This window comes from Anolis sagrei, chromosome 5 (genome assembly GCF_037176765.1).
Source record: "Anolis sagrei isolate rAnoSag1 chromosome 5, rAnoSag1.mat, whole genome shotgun sequence".
NCBI classification, from domain to species: Eukaryota; Metazoa; Chordata; class Lepidosauria; order Squamata; family Dactyloidae; genus Anolis; species Anolis sagrei.
The window spans coordinates 31,613,042-31,631,661 of NC_090025.1; the positions used below are offsets into that span (position 1 = coordinate 31,613,042).

An 18,620-nucleotide genomic window follows, 5' to 3' on the forward strand; every position below is an offset into this window, starting at 1 on the left:
CTATCTATGTACAGTCGTCTGTCTTGTCAATGTATTATTTATTTGTTTATTTTCAGTATTTATATACTGCTTTTCTCACCCCTGGAGGGACTCAAAGTAGTTTACAAAAAAAAATGGCAAAATTAAATGCCTTACATACATAAACCAAATCATAAACCAAACAGCATACGACTAAGCATAAAATACAATACGACAAATTCACCATAAGATAATAGGACATTTAAACATGAAGTATAAAAATTAAAAACACCTAATAAAAACATTAAAATCACATGATCCAAACTCGTAGACCAGGCCATTCCAGATGTCGATTACACATATTCCATATCTACTTCTTGTATTGTGTTACTTTACTAGTCAAAAGCTTGGCTCCATAACCATATCTTTGTTCTCTTTCTAAAGGCCAAGAAGGAAGGCGCTGATCTAATCTCACTGGAGAGAGAGTTCCAGAGTTGGGAAGCCACCACTGAGAAGGCCCTGTCTCTCATCCCAACAAATCACACTTGCAAAGCAGATGGGACTGAGAGCAGGGCCTCCCCAGAAGATCTTAACCTCGTTGATGGTTCATAGAAGGAGACATGTTCAGACAGTATAATGTATAACTGCATTGAATGTTTGCCCTATATGTGTTCTTTGATTTGCTTTGAGTCCCTTTGGGGTGAGAAGGGCAGAATATAAATACTGTAAATAATAATAATAATAATAATAATAATAATAATAATAAACTAGTGTTTTTTTCTATGTTTCAACTGATAAGTTAAATAGTATATGAAAGCCGGCAGACATTTGGACATGGAGAGGACAATTAACCATATGAAGATATAATGATAGCTAACTTCAGCAGGTGATTCAGACAAAAGCATGGCAAGGAAGTAACATTCTCCATGAATTTGTCTAACCCTTTACTAAAGCTGTTGCCTATCATTGCATCTTGGGGTGGTTATTTTGCCTTCCATTTGCAAATGTATGCAGGTTTATTGTAGTTATGATAGCTAATATATATTGTTCACCCCCCCCCCCCCCCCCCCAAAATCAGAGGCAATATGTTTCCTTTGAAGAATAAGATTCTGATCACATCCTAGTTGTGATCTTTCTAACATCCAGTTGGTCATTGTGTATCTTTAGTCTGATGAAAGCAGAACTTGGTTGAACTACTCCAGGAAAACCAATAACCATATCGACTGGCTAAGAGATTCTGGGAATTATACTCCTGAGACTGAAAAACCGGACCAACTTTGGCCAAGCAAGAAGGGATCTACACTGCCAAATGATGTAGTTGGAACTGCATTACATGGCAGTGTAGACTCATATAATTGAGTTCCTTACTGTTAAACTAAGTTCTGGAACTTAATTATATGGCTGTGATGGGGCCCAAGCTTCTGTCCTACTGACTTCAACAACACCGTTATCTCCTATTGAAAAAGACTCTAACACCAAAAACATATATAGGTGAATGTAGTTTCTTGGTGCTAAACGGGAGCAATAAATGCTGAAGCAAAGGATGCATCCACTCAGCAGAATTAATGCAGTTTGACACCACCTTACCTACCATGGCTCAAGGCTATGGAATCCTGGAGTTGTAGTGTTGCAGTGTATTTTGCTGGGCTGTTGTGAGTTTTCCCGACTAAATGGCCATGTTCCAGAAGCATTCTCTTCTGACGTTTAGCCTGCATCTGTGGCAGGCATCCTCAGATAATGTGAAGTCTGTTAGAAACTAGGAAAATTGGGCTTATATATGTGTGTGGAATGTCCATTTTCCTAGTTTCCAACAGACCTCACAACAGGGCTGTTGTAAGTTTTTCAGGCTATATGGCCATGTTCTAGAAGCATTCTCTCCTGACGTTTCGCCTTGGAGGTTGTGAGGATGCCTGCTATAGCTGCAGGAGAAATGTCAGGAGAGAATGCTTCTGGAACATGGTCATACAGCCTCCCACCATGGACATTCCATAGCTATATAAACCCCATTTTCCTAGTTTCCAACAGACCTCACAACTGAGCTGTTGTAGGTTTTTTTTTTTTTTTGGCTTTATGGCCATGTTCTAGAAGCATTCTCTCCTGACGTTTCGCCTCAGATGTTGTGAGAATGCCTGCTATAGATGCAGGAGAAACGTCAGGAGAGAATGCTTCTGGAACATGGCCATACAGCCCGGAAAACTCACAACAACCCAGTGGTTCTGGCCATGAAAGTCTTCGACAATACAATGTATTTTGCCTTCTATACCAAAGGGTGCTGCTGTACCAAACTACAACTCTCAGGATTCCACAGCCACACTTAAAGTGATGTCAAACTTCATCAGTTTTGCAGTGTAGATGCACCCAGAGGTCTGGTTTGTGAAGCCACTCTTTCAGGCCACAATCCTCTTGAAAAAGTCATTTTAAAGGACCACAACTCACATGGATTGGTCAGTGACTGATTTAATATGAACTAGTCCAGTTTGAGAACTAGACAGAGTAGCTCGACTGAATCTATTGGATTTATCTATGTTTTGGTTTACCATTCAACAATTGTTTATTCCTCAAGTTGAGGAATAAACAAAGGAATTCCAGCCACAGCCTGGGGAATTGTGGGTGCTGCTGCTGTTAAAATGAGAAAGGGGAGTGTGCAAAAACTAAACCCTGTACTAAATACAGTGGGGCTGACTTCTGCAAAGGCAGCACCAAAAGAAACTCTGGTTCTCCTCCAACTTTAATGTGTTGTATACGGAGACGCCTAACAACCTTCTTTATAATATAGACAAATATTTGCATTAAAGCAACCAGTTCCGCATGCTTGGTGAGGAATCTTACAGGGGAATCCGAGGCGAGGCCACTCAGGGTTAAGCCTCAGTGAGTTCCGTGTGCGAATAAGACTGTAGCCTGAATGTTGAAGTTTAAATTCCCCTATAAAATTTTGCTTCCTTTTTGGGGCAAAGAAGGCATTGATTCTATAGTGTCTTGATATCTGCTCTGTTTATGTGTTCTCAAATCACTCCTCGATATACAACGACTTAGGGTCTTTCCACACAACCATATAACTCAGAATATCAAGGCAGGAAATCCCACAATATCTGCTTTGAACTGGGTTATCTGAGTCCACACTGCCATATAATCCAGTTCAAAGCAGATATTGTGGGATTTCCTGCCTTGATATTCTGGGTTATATGGCTGTGTGGAAGAGCCCCGAATTTCATATGGGATACTTAGGGCTCTTTCACACAACCATATAACTCAGAATATCAAAGCAGGAAATCTCACAATACCTGCTTTGAACTGGGTTATCTGAGTCCACACTGCCATATAATCCAGTTCAAAGCAGATAATGTGGTATTTTATGCAGATGTGTGGAAGGGGCCTTAGGAAAGACCACTCCGAAGTAGCTTTGACAGTTCCTTCTTCTGAAATATTGCCTACAGCACGCAGGATTCACTGATGGTCTCCCATCCAAGTACTGACCAAGGCTGACCCTGCTTAGCTGCCAGGACCAGATTGGATCTGATGCCCTTTAGAGTATTCAGGTCCCTAATTGAGATCTAGAAACTGGCATTAATGTTGACTCAGAGTTTAGGAAGCAACTTTCGTTGCCTTAAAAAAAACTAAAACTAACATCTCCTAACTCTATCCCCAGATCGAGGACTTAAGGGATCAAAACGCAAAGCTCAAAGGCAGGAGACATTTTGAGAGATGGACACGGCAGAAACAGCCATTAAAATGTCAAATTGAACCCTGGGCACGGGTTCAAAAATCCGACACTCACTGAAGATAGAAGATCCCCATTCATTCCAGTGGAACTTCTCACTTATTTCAAGGGTGAGAGATGGGGTGCTTTGAACTGTGGATTACGACTCTGGTTTGAATCCCCTATTAGGCAATGAGTCACACTCTCTCAGCCTCAGGGGAAAACAACCTCTGAACCACTCTTGCAAGAAAGCATTAGTCGGAAATGATATGGAGGCTGACAACAACAAAAACAACAACAACAACAACAACAAGAAAAAGAAGAAATATTTGGAAAGGCATCCCCGTCAATGATGCTTGGAAACCTACAAATCCATAGCATTGGGACATAGCAGCTCAAGTGGTGTCAAACTGCATTATTTCTACAGTGTAGATGCACCCGTAATTCAGTTCAAGGGCGTAATTTAATCCTACCTGAATCCTATGAAAGCCTCTTCCACTTCCATCCGAAGGATCTTTAATTCAGAATCCCTGCAACAGGGATTCCCAAACCTTGGTTCTCCAGATGTTTTGTACTTCAGCTCCCAGAAGCCCTGTGATTGGCTTAAAGTACCTGAGGCTTCTGGGAACTGAAGTTCAAAACTTTTGGAGGACCAAAGTTTGGGAATAGCTTATTATAGAGCCATTTAAAATTGGGTTAGATCACATCTGGAAACAGGTTAGCAAAACCTGTTTTTCTTCTTCCACCTGTTTGGACTATAGTCCCCATTCCACCAGACTTTTGGCTGGGGTTGAAGGGAATTGTATTCCAAAATAGTTAGGTTAGAGGGGGCTGTTAGGTGCTAGACTACAACTAGAGTCCCTTCTACGCTGCCATATAAAATACAGGTCATCTGCTTTGAACTTGAATATATGGTCGCAGGCATGTAGCCAGGGGGGGGGCTCGGGGGGCTTCAGCCCCCCCCCCCCCCGAAATTCTCATGGTGGTTCGCGAAAAGGCCTTACTGGTGCATTATTTAAACTGTTATGTTTATTAATATCATGATTTGATCACCATTCTCAATATATCCCATATGTATGGGGGTATTGGGGTAATGATACAAAAGGTTTGCTAGGCTAGACCCTCTTTCACTCAGACTCAGCCCCCCCCCCCGAAACTCAGCCCCCCCCCCGAAACTTCCCCTGAAAATTTTTTAGCCCCCCCCCCCCCCCCCCCGAAACGAAATCCTGGCTACGGGCCTGTATGGTCGTGTAGACTCATATAATCCAGTTCAAAGCAGATAATGTGGATTATCTGCTTTGATAACCTGGATTATATGGCAGTATAGAAGGGGCCCTAGGGGAGAACACGGTTCAAACCCGCATTAAACCTACTCTTTAGCTTTGGGCAAGTCCGCCTTTCTCTGGCTGCATCTACACAGCAGAGTTAATGCAGCTTGAAATCACTTTAATTCACATGGCTCAAAGCTATGCAATCATGGGAGCCATGAACTCTTTGACAAAGAAGGCTAAAGACCTTGAAAGTCTGTAGTCCCCACGATTCCATAGCACTGAGAAATAGCAATGAAAGTGGGATCGAATTGCATTAATTCAACAATGTTGATGTATTCTAAGACAGCAATGGAAAACCTTCCTCTAAATATATTTCACCCATTTGAAGATTTCTTTCAAATGAGACACACGTATTTTACTGTTATTGGAAAGTGGAAAATTACTACTGTTGGTCGGTGGCTTGTATATACATAGTGATGTTATAATGTGTACACTTTGGAAATAATAATAATAATAATAATACATTAATTAATAAATTTCTTCAAGAAAACTTTATGATTTTGGACTTCTATTTATGTCCATAAACCTTCAAAGAGAAATGGTAAAGTAAAGCATTAAATATATTGTCATGGCCGTAATCACTGGGTTGTTGTGAGTTTTTATGGCTGTTTGCCATGTTCCAGAAGCATTCTCTCCTGACGTTTCGCCTGCATCTATGGCAGGCATCCTCAGAGGTTGTGAGGTCTGTTGGAAACTAGGAAAATGGTGTTTATACTGTATATCTGTGGAATGTCCAGGATGGGAGAAAGAACTCTTGTCTGTTGGAGGTAGGTGTGAATGTTTCAATTGGCGTCCACCTTGATTACCATTTAATGTCCTAGCAGTTTCAAGGTGTGGCTTCTTACTGGCTGGGGAATCCTTTGTTGGGAGGTGGTTAGTTGGCCCTGATAGTTTCTTGTCTGGAATTCCCCTGTTTTTCAGTGTTGCTCTTTATTTACTGTTATAATTTTAGAGTTTTTTTTTAAAAAAATACTGGTAGCCAGATTTTTTTCATTTTCTTGGTTTCTTCCTTTCTGTTGAAATTGTCCACATGCTTGTGGATTGCAATGGCTTCTCTGTGTAGCCTGACATGGTAGTTGTTAGTGTGGTCCAACATTTCTGTGTTCTCAGATAATATGCTGTGCGGAGTGTCCATTCTCCTCGTTTCCAACAGACCTCGCAACTTCCGAGGATGCCTGCCATAGATGCAGGTGAAACGTCAGGAGAGAATGCTTCTGGAACATGGCCAGACAGCAGGGGAAAACTCACAACAATTCAATAAAGTATCAAAATACATAAATTCTCATCTTTCCTCAAGTATACATCCGAAATATCTGAAGGGAGGCGGGCGCTTTTCAGGGTCTAATCCTTGCGACTATTTAATTAGGAATCAGTCCCATTGTAGTCAACATACAAAAGGCGCACAGGATGGGAATACTAGAACAAAAGCAGTCTGGACACAAAACCAAGCCGGGCTATTTCCAATGTTTGCACAAGTCTTTCCCTTCCGGTTGGAGGAAAGCGAAAGAGGGACATCCCCCCCCCCCCCCCCCACACACACACACAAGGATATGATGCGGGGCAGGAAATGGAACATGTAGGTACAAAACCCAGGGCTCTTCATAAATGCTTAGAAAAACAGACATTTGTTTCTCGGTGAGGCAGGCGAGCGAAAGGGGTCACAGACCATGTGAAAAGCCTGAGCTCCTTTGCTTCCAGAGAGGCCAGATCCCGCTGAGTTCAGTGCAATGGGCCGCCCAAAGCATTCTGAGACTCCTTGAGGCAGATTAATCATCTCTTAATTTACCCAAAGGCACCGGTTTTGGAAGCTGGGAGACACCCACACGTTTAGGGAGAGGAGGCTTAACTCCAAGGATTTCCACAATTCTTGAGACACTGTCGCCAAACTGCATTAATTCTACAGTGGAGATGCACCCATAGTTGTCTTGGAACAGGGGATTGCAACAGAGGTTGCCTGACATGCCAGAAAATGTCGCTTTCTTAAACCAACCTGAGCCCTCTCCGGTTTTTCAATCTGGCAATCCGACGCCAAAGAAGCCTTGCAAACAGAGCCATGGCGTTCTGGATTGCTGGCATCCGACCCAATTCAGTTGGATTCGCTGCTGCTTAGACTGGTCTAGACTTGCACCGCTGATATCGCAATCTTGCCTATGCCTAACGGAGGAAGGTCCCACTGGGTGTGTAGAGGGTTGCATCGCCACAACATAAAGGGCATCTACGCTGTAGAATGAATGCAGTTTGACACCACTTCAAGTGCCATGGCTCGGTGCTATGGAATATAAGAGCTGTGGATTTACAAGGTCTGTCTTCCTTCCTTCCTTCCTTCCTTCCTTCCTTCTTTCTCCCTCTCCCTCTTTCCTTCACTCTGTTTTACTTCCTGTGTCTTTACCTCTTCTTTCTTTCATTCTTTCATTCTTTCATTCTTTCTGTCTTTCTGTCTTTCTCTTCCTCTCTAGCCTCTCCTCTCCCTCTATTTTTCTCTTCTCTCTCTCTTTCGCCCTTTCTTTTTATCTCTTCCTTTTCTTCCTTCCTTCCTTCCTTCCTTCCTTCCTTCCTTCCACTCCCCCTCTAGCCCCTCCTCTCCCTCTCCTTTTTCTCCCTCTTCCTCTCTTTCCTTCACTCTCTTTTTCTTCCTCTCTCTTTATCTTTCTCCTTTCTTTCTTTCTTTCTTTCCCTCTCTAGCACTTCCTCTACCCCTATTTTTCTTCCTTCTCTTCACTTTCTATATTCCTTCCTTCCCCCTCTTCCTTTCTTCCCTTCACCCCTTCACTCTTTTCTTCCTCTCTCTTTATCTCTTCCTCTTTTTCTTCTTTCTTTCTCTCCCTCTCTAGCCCTTCCTCTCCCTCCTTTTCTCTTCCTTCTCTTCACTCTCTATTTTCCTTCCTTATTTCTCCCTCTCCCTCTCTTCGCTTCACTCTCTTTTTCGTCCTCTCTTTTTATCTCTTCCTTTTCTTCCTTCCTTCCTTTCTCTCCCTCCCTCTCCTGCCTCTCCTCTCTCTCTTTTTCCTCTCCCTTATTTTCTTTCTCTCTCTCTCCTTCCTTCCTTCTCCCTTTCCCTCTCTTCGCTTCACTCTCTTTTCCTTTCTTCCTTCTTCCTCTTCCTCTTTTTCCTTCACTCTCTTTTCTCTGACTCATTTTCTTTCTTTCTTTCTTTTCCTCTCTAGCATCTCCTCTACCTCTATTTTTTCCTTTTCTTGACTTTCTATATTCCTTCCTTTCTTCTTTCTCCCTCTCTCCCTTCACTCTCTTTCTTTATCGCTTCATCTTCTCTTTTACATTCTTTCTTTCTCTCCCCCTCTAGCCCTTCCTCTCCCTCCCTTTCCTTCTCTTCTCTTCATTATCTCTCTCTCTTCCTTCTTTCTCCCCCTCTTTCTCTCTTCCTTCCCTCTCTTTTTCTCCCTCTTTCTTATCTCTCTCTCCCTTTCTTTCTTTCTAATGATCATTTGATTAGGAATGGCGGTATACTGGGAGTAAACCCCTCGAGACCCAAAACTGTCCTGTCCGTCCCTGGCCGTGGGTTTTTTCCCCTCTCCCACGGAAAAACCCCCGCACTCACTCCTCAGCCTTGGCGAACGAATTTCCCATAAAGACCTGAGCAGCAGGGGGCGCTGTTGCACCGCATTCAGGGCCACAGAGGCGAGGAAAACAAACCAGAGAGACAGAGAAGGTGGGAGACGGATAGACGGCACTCGGACAGAGGAGAGGAGTCCACAGTTTGGAAAGCAAGCTTGAAAAGACAGGGGAGAAGCAAGAGAAAAATGCCCGTTCCCCAGACCCTTCCCGGCTCCAATCCATTCTGGTTGCCCACGAGATAAAGTTTTGCCTTGGTCTTGGGGTGAAACGGCACCCCAATAACCTCTCCTGGGCACTTTTAGGGGCATCGAGGGAAAGGGGTGGACACTGGGCATGGACACAAAACCTGCCAATAGCTCGACTCACCGTTGGCGCCGGCGTGTTGCCTGCCGAACAGTTTGCTGCCCGAAGCTTCTTTCCTGCCTTCGGGAGAATCCGTGAATTCCCCCTTTTTTAAGTCGGAGTCTTTGGAGAAAAGGCATTCGACGGCAGAAGGTTGCACCCCTGAGAGGGGAGAAGAGCAAGGAGGAGGAAAGGCAAGGGGAAAGGAAGAGAGAGAGAAGGGAGAAGGACAGAGAAAGAAGGCGAAAGACAGTTTAAAGAGAAGGAAAGGATTTCTAAACCATAGTACTGTTTTGAGAGTTGCTAGAGTGTCCTTTAGGAAAGGGAAGTGGGATAATAACAAAAATAATAGGAGACAGCAAGCTGTGGTCACATTTGTGGACGTGGGAAATGCCTGTAGAGTTGAGGATATGAAGACATTGTCCTCACAGGGTGCCTCTACACCAGGCATGCGCAAACTTCGGCCCTCGGGGTGTTTTGGACTTCAACTTCCACAATTCCTGGCGTCAGGCCCTTTCCTTTCCCCCCTCAGCCGCTTAATTGTGGGAGTTGAAGGCCAAAACACCTGCAAGGTCGAAGTTTGCCCATGCCTGCACTACACAATCGAAAGAATTATATTTGACACAACTATAAACAGCAGTGCTCAATGCTATGGACTAGTGGGAGCTGTAGCTTTACAAGGCCCCTAAGCCTTCTCTTCTTGAGTGTTGTTGCCTCACCAAACTACAAGTCCCAGGAGTCTATAGCATTGTGTCTGTGGTGTCAAATGGCATTCAATGTATTGTCCGAGGTTTTCATGAACTGGTTGTTGTGAGTTTTCCGGGCTGTATGGCCATGTTTCCTGAAGCATTCTTTCCTGACGTTTCACCTGCATCTATGGCAGGCATCCTCAGAGGTTGTGAGGTCTGTGGGAAACTAAGAAAATGGGGTTATATATCTGTGGAATGTCCAGTGGGACATTGTGTAGTGGGGATTGTGTAGTGGGAGAACAGAAAGGAAGAAGCCATGAAAATGAACAAAATCTGGCTACCAGTCTTTAAAAAAAATCTAAAATCATGGTAGTAAATAAAAAGGAACACTCAAAAACCAGGGGAATTCCAGACAAGAAACAATCAGGGCCAGCTAACCATTTCCCAACAAAGGATTTCCCCAGGCAGTAAGAAGCTACATCTTGAAACTGCTAGGCCATTAAATGCTAATCAAGTTGGTCAGTTTGAAACTTTCACACCTACTTCCAATAGACAAGAGTTCTTTGTCCCACCTTGGACATTCCACAGATATATAAGCCCATTTTCCTAGCTTTCCACAGACCTCACAACCTCTGAGGATGCCTACCATAGATGCAGGCGAAACGTTAAAAGAGAATGTTTCTGGAACATGGCCTTAAAAGCTCACAACAACACAAATGGCATTCATTCTCCACTGTAGACGCATCCAGTGACATTTCTCTCCACTCCCTAAGTTTCAAGCATTTTAAGAACTTTATACTTCAACCAGTTGAGGCATCCAGAGCGAAGTGATCAAAAGAACAGAAAACGTCATGCAGAGGAAGTCGATGTAAGTCTATCAAAGCTTGGGTTACCAACTTAATTTTCATCCTCTAAGGTGCTACAAGGTCCCTTTCAGTTGAAGTGTTGTCTGAATCTCTCTCTCTCTCTAGAACACTAGAAAATTGGTTTTTTAAATGGGAAGAATGGCGGAATTCTCACTCCTCCATCTCCCATTGAGAACCCCACCCCCCAACTTTGTTGTGCCAGTCTCGAACTCCTTCTCCTGCCATGTCTCCTGAACACAGCCAAGGTTTGCCCTCAGTTGTACAGATCTCTAGGGCAGACGCTCCTTGGCTGGAGTTGGAGAGCAAGAGATGCAGCCAAGGCTGGTGCACTTCCGGTTCCTTCTATCCACTTCCTCCTTGGAGACTGAAGGGAGGGATCTCTACTGTAGAATTAATACAGTTTGATACTACTGTATTTCAACTTGTGTGTATGTGTGTCAGGAGCGACTTGAGAAACTGCAAGTGGTGTGAGTGGTGTGAGAGAATTGGCCGTTTGCAAGGACGTTGCCCAGGGGACGTCCGAATGTTTTGATGTGTTACCATTCTGTGGAAGGCTTCTCTCATGTCCCCACATGGGGAGTTGGAGCTGACAGAGGGAGTTCTCCCCGATTGGAACCTCCGACCTGTGGGCTCCTACTACTTCGGATTATAGAGCTCAATTCTATGGGATCATGGGAGTGTTTTTTTTCCCTGTCGTGTCAGGAGCGACTTGAGAAACTGGAAGTTTGCTTCTGGTGTGAGAGAATTGGCCCTCTGCAAGGACGTTGCCCAGGGGACGCCCGGATATTTTGATGTCTTACCATCCTTGTGGGAGCTTCTCTCATGTCCCCGCATGAGGAGCTGGAGCTGACAGAGGGAGCTCATCTGCCCTCTCCCCAGATTCGAACCTGCGACCTGCCGGTCTTCAGTCCTGCCAGCACAAGGGTTTAACTAACTGTTCCACCCTGGGAGTGGTAGTCAAACTGCATTAATTCTACAGCGTAGATGCAACCTCTCGACATTTCAGGACAAAAGCAGAGCCAACCAAACGGCAGAAGGACGGAGAAGGACGCGAACCCATTCCCCTCAAGTGCAAAATCGATCAAAGAAGTCTCTCTTACCTAACTGTACGCAAGCCGAGACCAGTTTACGGCAGCTGGACTCCATAACCCGTTATCTGCAAAACATGAGACGTATCGGAGTTAAGACAGGCAGGCAAAATGGCAGAAATACATGACAACCACTTCAAGCGCCGAGAAGAGAGGGCGACAAATTAACCACCTTTCCGAGAACCGCGTAGGAAAACTGGATGGAATAACAACAAACCCGCATTGACTTCTGAGCAAACCTGCATTGACTTCTGAGCTAACCCTTTCCTCTCTCTACACCTTAAATGCTGGAGTGGGCTCTAGTTTGCGGGGTGCATGAGAGAAGCCTCCCAGCAGGATGGTAACACATCCGGGTGTGCCCTGGGGAACGTCTCTGTAGAAAGCCAATTCTCTCACACCAGAAGCAACTTGCAGTATGTTCTCAAGTCGCTTCTGATACCATTAAAAAACCTTAAATGCTGGAGTGTTTCTCCTTAAAACACTTATGCAAACATTCTCAGTCCAGGAGATGAGGCTTGCCTCTCTAAATTGAACTCTACAGCCTCCCCCCTTTCAAAGATTGTATTTATTTATATTTCATTGGATTTTCGGGTTTTCCAGAAAAGTATGGCAATTAATTCCTCTCAATCCGCCTTGTTCCTCAACTTTCCCTCTTAATTCTTGTGCCGGGAAAACTAAATATAATATAGACAGATGATACTCCTATATTTCTACTGTCACTTTCACAGATTTGGAATTTTGGACCATTTAAAATTCGGATTATATTCACAAAACAACCAGCCATTCTTGATTCGGTTTATAAACAGAATTCAGAGAGACAGTATTATGGTGCTACTGTTTTTACCATCGTCATCAACCCATTCTTGATTCTGTTATATTCTGTTTATAAACCAAATCAAGAATGGTTGGTTGTTTTGTGAATATAATCCGAATTTAAATTGTCCAAAATTCCAAATCTGTGAAAGTGACAATAGAAATATGACTATCATCAATTTAGTATTCACGGCACAAGAATTTATACCATTAACACTAATATAATCCTGACACAAACAAAATGTAAACTTATACCCAATCTGTTGTCCAAGGCTTTCATGGCCGGAATCACTGGGTTGCTGTGGCTATATGGCCATTAAATGCTAATCAAGGTGGCCAATTGTAACATTCACACTTGCCTCCAGCACACAAGAGTAAATTCTCCCACCCTGGGCATGCCACACATATATAAATTTCACTTCCTTAGTTTCCAACAAAGCTCTTAACCTCTGAGGATGCCTGCCATACATGTGGGCAAAACATCAGGAGAGAATGCTTTGAGAACATGGCTAACAGCCCGGAAAACCCATTTGCACCCAATATGTTCCATACCCATATCTTCTGGGATTATTTCTTATTCGAACCCCAGTAAAACATTTGAAGGAGTTGTTATTGAGGGGTGGGAATAGAGGGAGGGGACATCCCTTAGGTGGTGGGATATATTTACACAATTGAAATTAGAAGAATCATGGCAAAGGGAACAATAATAACCCATGACCCATCTTGCCACCACTTTGCCCGGAGAAGCCTGGAATTCAAGGGTTGCAGAAGGAGGTTGAGCTAGTTAGTCCATTTGCACCTTACATTTTATATTTATCTCTTTTAATCTGGAGTATATATTTAAATATATTTATTTTGAGGGACTTCTATTTTTATCTGTGTGTTTTAACTGTGTTGTACTTGCCCCGAGGAGTAGCGGGAACAAATAAAAAGAATCTCATCATCATCATTCCCCCTTTGAAAACAGAGCTAACTATCCTGAAATGTTAACGAAACCTAAAACAAACCTGATCATTTGTCCTATAGATATTATTATTACTTATTAATTATTATACTAATATTATTTTAATAATTTAAAATATTATATTATATTACAATAATATTACTATTAATTATTATTATTAAAATAATATTGTTTTAATAATTTAATAATAATAATAATAATAATAATAATAATAATAATAATAATTTGTGACCGTTCTCACGGCTGGAGACGGGTTACATCATTAAATGGCACAAATAAATCAAGACGGGTCTGGGAATCCCTTCCCTTTGATCTTAAATGCTTCCCAGAGACCTATAAGGGCAAGAAATGCTACAAATGTTGGGCTGAAGGATGTAGGATGGGGTGAGAAAGAGGATCAAGTCCCATTAAACGCAAGGGCAAGGGCTCCCGAGTAAACATAGAAGGAGGTAGGGATTTTCCTTTCTTCCCAAAAGCCCTGGGAAGGAAGGAAGGAAGGAAGGAAGGAAGGAAGGAAGGAAGGAAGGAAGGAAGGAAGGAAGGAAGGAAGGAAGGAAGGAAGGAAGGAAGGAAGGGGGTTGCTTGGAGTCGAAGGGGCTTAAGAAACCCGTCCTCTTTGCCTCTTTGTCTTATTTAGGTTTAGAACAATTGCTGTAATTTCTAGACTGGGGAGAGAATCTCTTCCGGATCTTTAGTTGAGAGGGATCTTCTTGCAAACTGGACAAAGGATCCCTCTTTCCAGTGCGTGAATGGAATTAAATGTATATCTATGTATATCTCTGTATGTGTATTTTCTTAGATGGTGGGGCTGGTTGCATTTGATTGTTTTTATGGGAAGGGGGAGGCTTTTGACGGTGCTTTCATGCTAATAATAATAATAATAATAATAATAATAATGCAATCCCAACAGGATTGACAAGAAGCAACTGGAAAAGCTTACACGATATGAGGATTTAAAGATAGAACTGCAAAGACTCCGGCACAAGTCAGTAAAAGTGGTCCCAGTGATGATCGGCACACTGGGTACGGTGCCTAAAGACCTTGGCCTGCACTTAAAAATAATCGAGGATGACAAAATTCTCATCGGTCAGCTGCAAAAGGCTACCCTACTCGGACACTTGGGAAGTGTCCGAAGTGTGATCAAATACAAAAGCCAGCATAGTGATCTTATTTGCTGTGTACTAATCTTGATATATATATATATATATATATGTTGTTGATAATAATAATAATATTCCAGTATATAGATCTCATTTGCTGTGACATACTGTGTTTTGTGTCAGTTAAAATAATAATAATAATAATAATAATAATAATAGCCTTTATTTATTCTTAATTTTAAAGACAAACTTTTAGTTTTCTCCTCCCTTGAATGTTGTTTCAGTTGACGTTTTGGGTACGTTTTATTGTCGTTTTCCTCTGTTTTGTAAACCGCTTGGGATTCCAGTTTGGGGTGTGTGTGTGTGTGTGTATATATATATATATATATATATGGATAGATGGATGGATGGATGGATGGATGGCATTTCTGCAGTTGGGAGGAAGAAGGCCGTTTATGTCCCAAGGTGGAAAAGACTGACTTCCAAAGGCAGGAAGAATTGGGAAGCGTATTGTGTTGCAATTTTCACAGGGCGAATCTACATTGTAATATTAATGCAGTTTTACACCACTTTCACTCCCATCAATGCAATGGAATCAAGGCAGCTATGGTTTTACAAAGTCTTTGGGCTTCTCAGGGTTCTTCCAACAGAGAAGCCATATAACCCAGAACATCAAGGCAGAAAATCCCACAATATCTGCGTTGAACTGGGTTATCTGAGTCCACACCGCCATATATCCCAGTTCAAAGCAGAAAATGTGGGATTTCATTGAGCTGTGTGGAAGGGGCTTCTGTCAAAGAGTGCAGGTGTCTCACCAAACTATAGTTTCCATAATTCTATGTCATTGATACATGGCAGTTAAAGGGCTCTTCCACACAGCTCTATGTCTCAGAATATTATGTCAGAAAATCCCACATTGAACTGGTTTATCTGAGTCCACACTCAGATAATGTGGGATTTTCTGCCTTGATGTTCTGGGATATAGGTCTGTGTGGAAGGGCCCAAAGTAGTGTTAAACTGCATTAATGCCAAACTGCATTAATTTTACAGTATAAATGCACCCAAAGAGGGCTGCTGGTGTGGTTGTGTGTCTATTGGGATGCTCAATAGACAAAACGAAAGGAAGGCCTTGGCTCACCCAATTTCCTTGCCTATTTGAAGAAGGGAAGGCCTCCTTCTCAGATGCCACTTCTGTGAAATTCAGGATTTTAGTGATTCTTAAAAAAAATGAAGGAGGGGCGGAAGGAGGGTAGAAAAAAATATCTCAGGATTAGTGCCTGATTGAGATGTCTGTTCGGGAGATATTACAAAAATCATTATCAGCGCTCTCTTACTAACTCGATATGAAGTAACACAGATGGGATTTTATTAGTCCAGGCTTCAAATGTTTACTTATGATAATTTGGCTGGAAAATTTGCATGTCATCATCGTTTGGGTAATTCTCTCTCTCTCTCCTCTCCCCCCTCATCCCACCCCTCTTTGTAAGTCCACCTTCCCTCTTTGAATGAGTTCGGGGTCTCCTACGATTAGTCAGTGCTTATATCCTGCTTAGCTCATCAGTGCCGAGCTGAGAAAAAAGTATAAATATATTTGCCAAAAGGGATAAGATTTCAGGGGAGAGAAAGGACCATTTCCATAAATAAAGAAATGGAAATCATGTCTGCTTTCCCCGAGAAGCGAAAAGAGCAGTTATTATTATTATTATTATTATTATGATTATTATTATTACCGAAAAAATATTCTTATTAATATTATGAACTTATTACCGAAAATATTACCGAAAATTAAAAACCAAAATAAATAAACCCTGTGCAAGAAAACCTACTCAGAATGTGAGTATAATCCTCCTAGTTAATAATAATAAAATATTATTAATTATATATTTAATATTATTTATTCTTATAACTATTATTATAAATAAACAAACCCTATGTAAGAAAAGCTACTCAGAATTTGAGTATAATCATCATCGTTAACAAGAATAAATAATATTTATTATTAATATTATTATTTATTGTTATAATAATAATAATAATTAATAAACAAACCCTATGTAATAAAAGCTACTCAGAATTTGTGTATAATCATCATCGTTAACAATAATATTTAGATCTCATTTGCTGTGACATACTGTGTTTTTGTGTCATAATAATAATAATAGCCTTTACTTAGTCTTAGTCTTACTTAGCCAAATTCTGAGCAGCTTTTATTACATAGGGTTTGTTTATTAATTATTATTATAACAATAAATAATAATAATAAATATTATTATTTATTGTTGTTATTAACGGTGATTATTATACTCAAATTTTGAGTAGTTTTTCTTACATAGAGTTTGTTTATTAATAATAATAATAATAATAATAATAATAATAATTAACAATTATGATTATACTCAAATTCTCAGTAGCTTTTTTACCATAGGGTTTATTTGTTTTGGTTTTTAATTTTCGGTCAAAAGTAGGGAAACTGTGGGTTTTTGACTGAGGAGTGAGAAAATGCTGAAATTTCCGAGGAGCACTGCCCACAGATCCAAATGGCCCTGGCTGTCTTAAAGGAAAACCTGGGCACATCTACAGATACTTTAATGCGGATTGAAGGTATCACAATAGGGTCCTTAACCCGGCATAAGCAAAATCACAGGATCCTCTGAAATGGGGCCCATAATGTTGGGAAACTAACAATCTTGTCTCCATGGTTCTCTTGTCTCCATGTTTCTGTATTACCTCACCTCATTCAAAAGGATTAGTTTGCCTCTGGTCAAATGGTCAGCCCTTCCACACATTGAGCATTAACATTTAGCATGTTTCAGAAGTCAAACTCTCTCTGATGGCCAAACCCTTTCTGCGGATTGGGATTGCAGCACATCTGTACTGACCACTCAGAGAAGGCAGAGAAGGGATCCATTTCACGGTGCAGATGTTTACCTGTGAAGTCCTGGAGCCAGTTAGAGGCCCGGTGATGCTTCTTTGCACCACAGAAGCCTTCAACTATGAGGAGTAAGATTGCAGATACTCCGAAACAGGGTCCCTAATATGCATTGCTGTAAACCGCACTGCATGGCGAAACCTATTAAGGGATGGGTGGATTCCTGGGAAAACTTTTCAAATGATTCCTAGGACAGCTTTCAGCATTTCAAAAGCACCAAGGGCGCAGTCATGTCTCTTCCAAGCCGCAGAAAGAGAGAGTGGTTGAGGAGTGTGCCAGGCGCCTTCCCAAGAAAGAGGCCTCCTCTCTCGATGAGGCGAAATTGTTTGGCAAAGCCACGAAGAAAGCCCCTTAATTTCTCTCCGATGGCCCTCAACCGGTTCTGTCAAGGCAAAGCCTCGCCTAACTCCTTCGGCCCCAACGCCCGTCCTAGGACTAATTCATCTCACAAATTGAGACGTCCAGCCTCCTTCCCTCCCGGCTTCTCTGGAAATCCCCCCACCTTTCCTTCCAAGACTCTGACAGACAGAGACGGGGAAATCTTGGCGGCGGCGGCGTCCAAAGGCTCACCTTGCCCCACTTTTTTTTTCTTTTCTTGTTCAGAAACACCCCCTTTTGACGTTGGTGTCATCTGGAGACGGATATTTATTTGATTCCAGGCTTGACGGGGCTCTGAAGGAGGAAAGGGGCTTGCAGGGTAAAGCTCCTCTGGTTTCGGGGAAGGAAATTCCCTGGGGATTAGAGGGAAGGGGCGTCCTGGCAAGGATTTAGAGCCCGCGAGAAAGACCTCTCTCTAGGCACACACACACACACACACATCTATATAATATATATTCCCTCCTCTCTATATATATACCCACACAAACTATATGTATACACACATATACATACACATACTTATACATACAGGCACACAATACACAAAAACACACACAAATGCATACTATCCCCCCACACGCATTCAAACAGGCATATTATACATACATACACATACTTTATGTACTCATATTCATACACGAGTTTTTGAAAAATGTATACATTGTATGTATACACATACATGTGTACTTGCAAATACATACATTTAAATACATACTGCATATTTACACACATACATACTATATATTTATACATATATATGCATATAAAATAAATATACACATACACATATGCACACGCTACATGTGTACTTATACATTTAGACACATACTGTATATACGCACATAAATACTATATATTTATGAATATATATGCATATAAACATAAATATACA

The 18,620-nt window shown here is 41.8% G+C and overlaps 1 protein-coding gene across 4 annotated transcripts in view; it reads right to left on the reverse strand.

Annotated features, from left to right (window-relative positions):
• PITX2 (paired like homeodomain 2) overlaps positions 1 to 18,620 on the reverse strand; it is an 86,824-nt gene that overhangs the window by 52,829 nt on the left and 15,375 nt on the right. For 3 of the 4 annotated variants that reach the window (XM_060779085.2, XM_060779086.2, XM_060779084.2), the window contains exons 2-3: positions 11,557 to 11,612; positions 8,926 to 9,063 (exon numbers count right to left, since the gene is read on the reverse strand). In XM_060779085.2, coding sequence (XP_060635068.1) covers positions 8,926 to 9,063; positions 11,557 to 11,602 — 184 coding nt within the window. In that variant the 5' untranslated portion in view covers positions 11,603 to 11,612. The remainder of the gene's footprint in view (positions 1 to 8,925; positions 9,064 to 11,556; positions 11,613 to 18,620) is intronic. The other variant, XM_060779087.2, reaches the window with a different exon arrangement.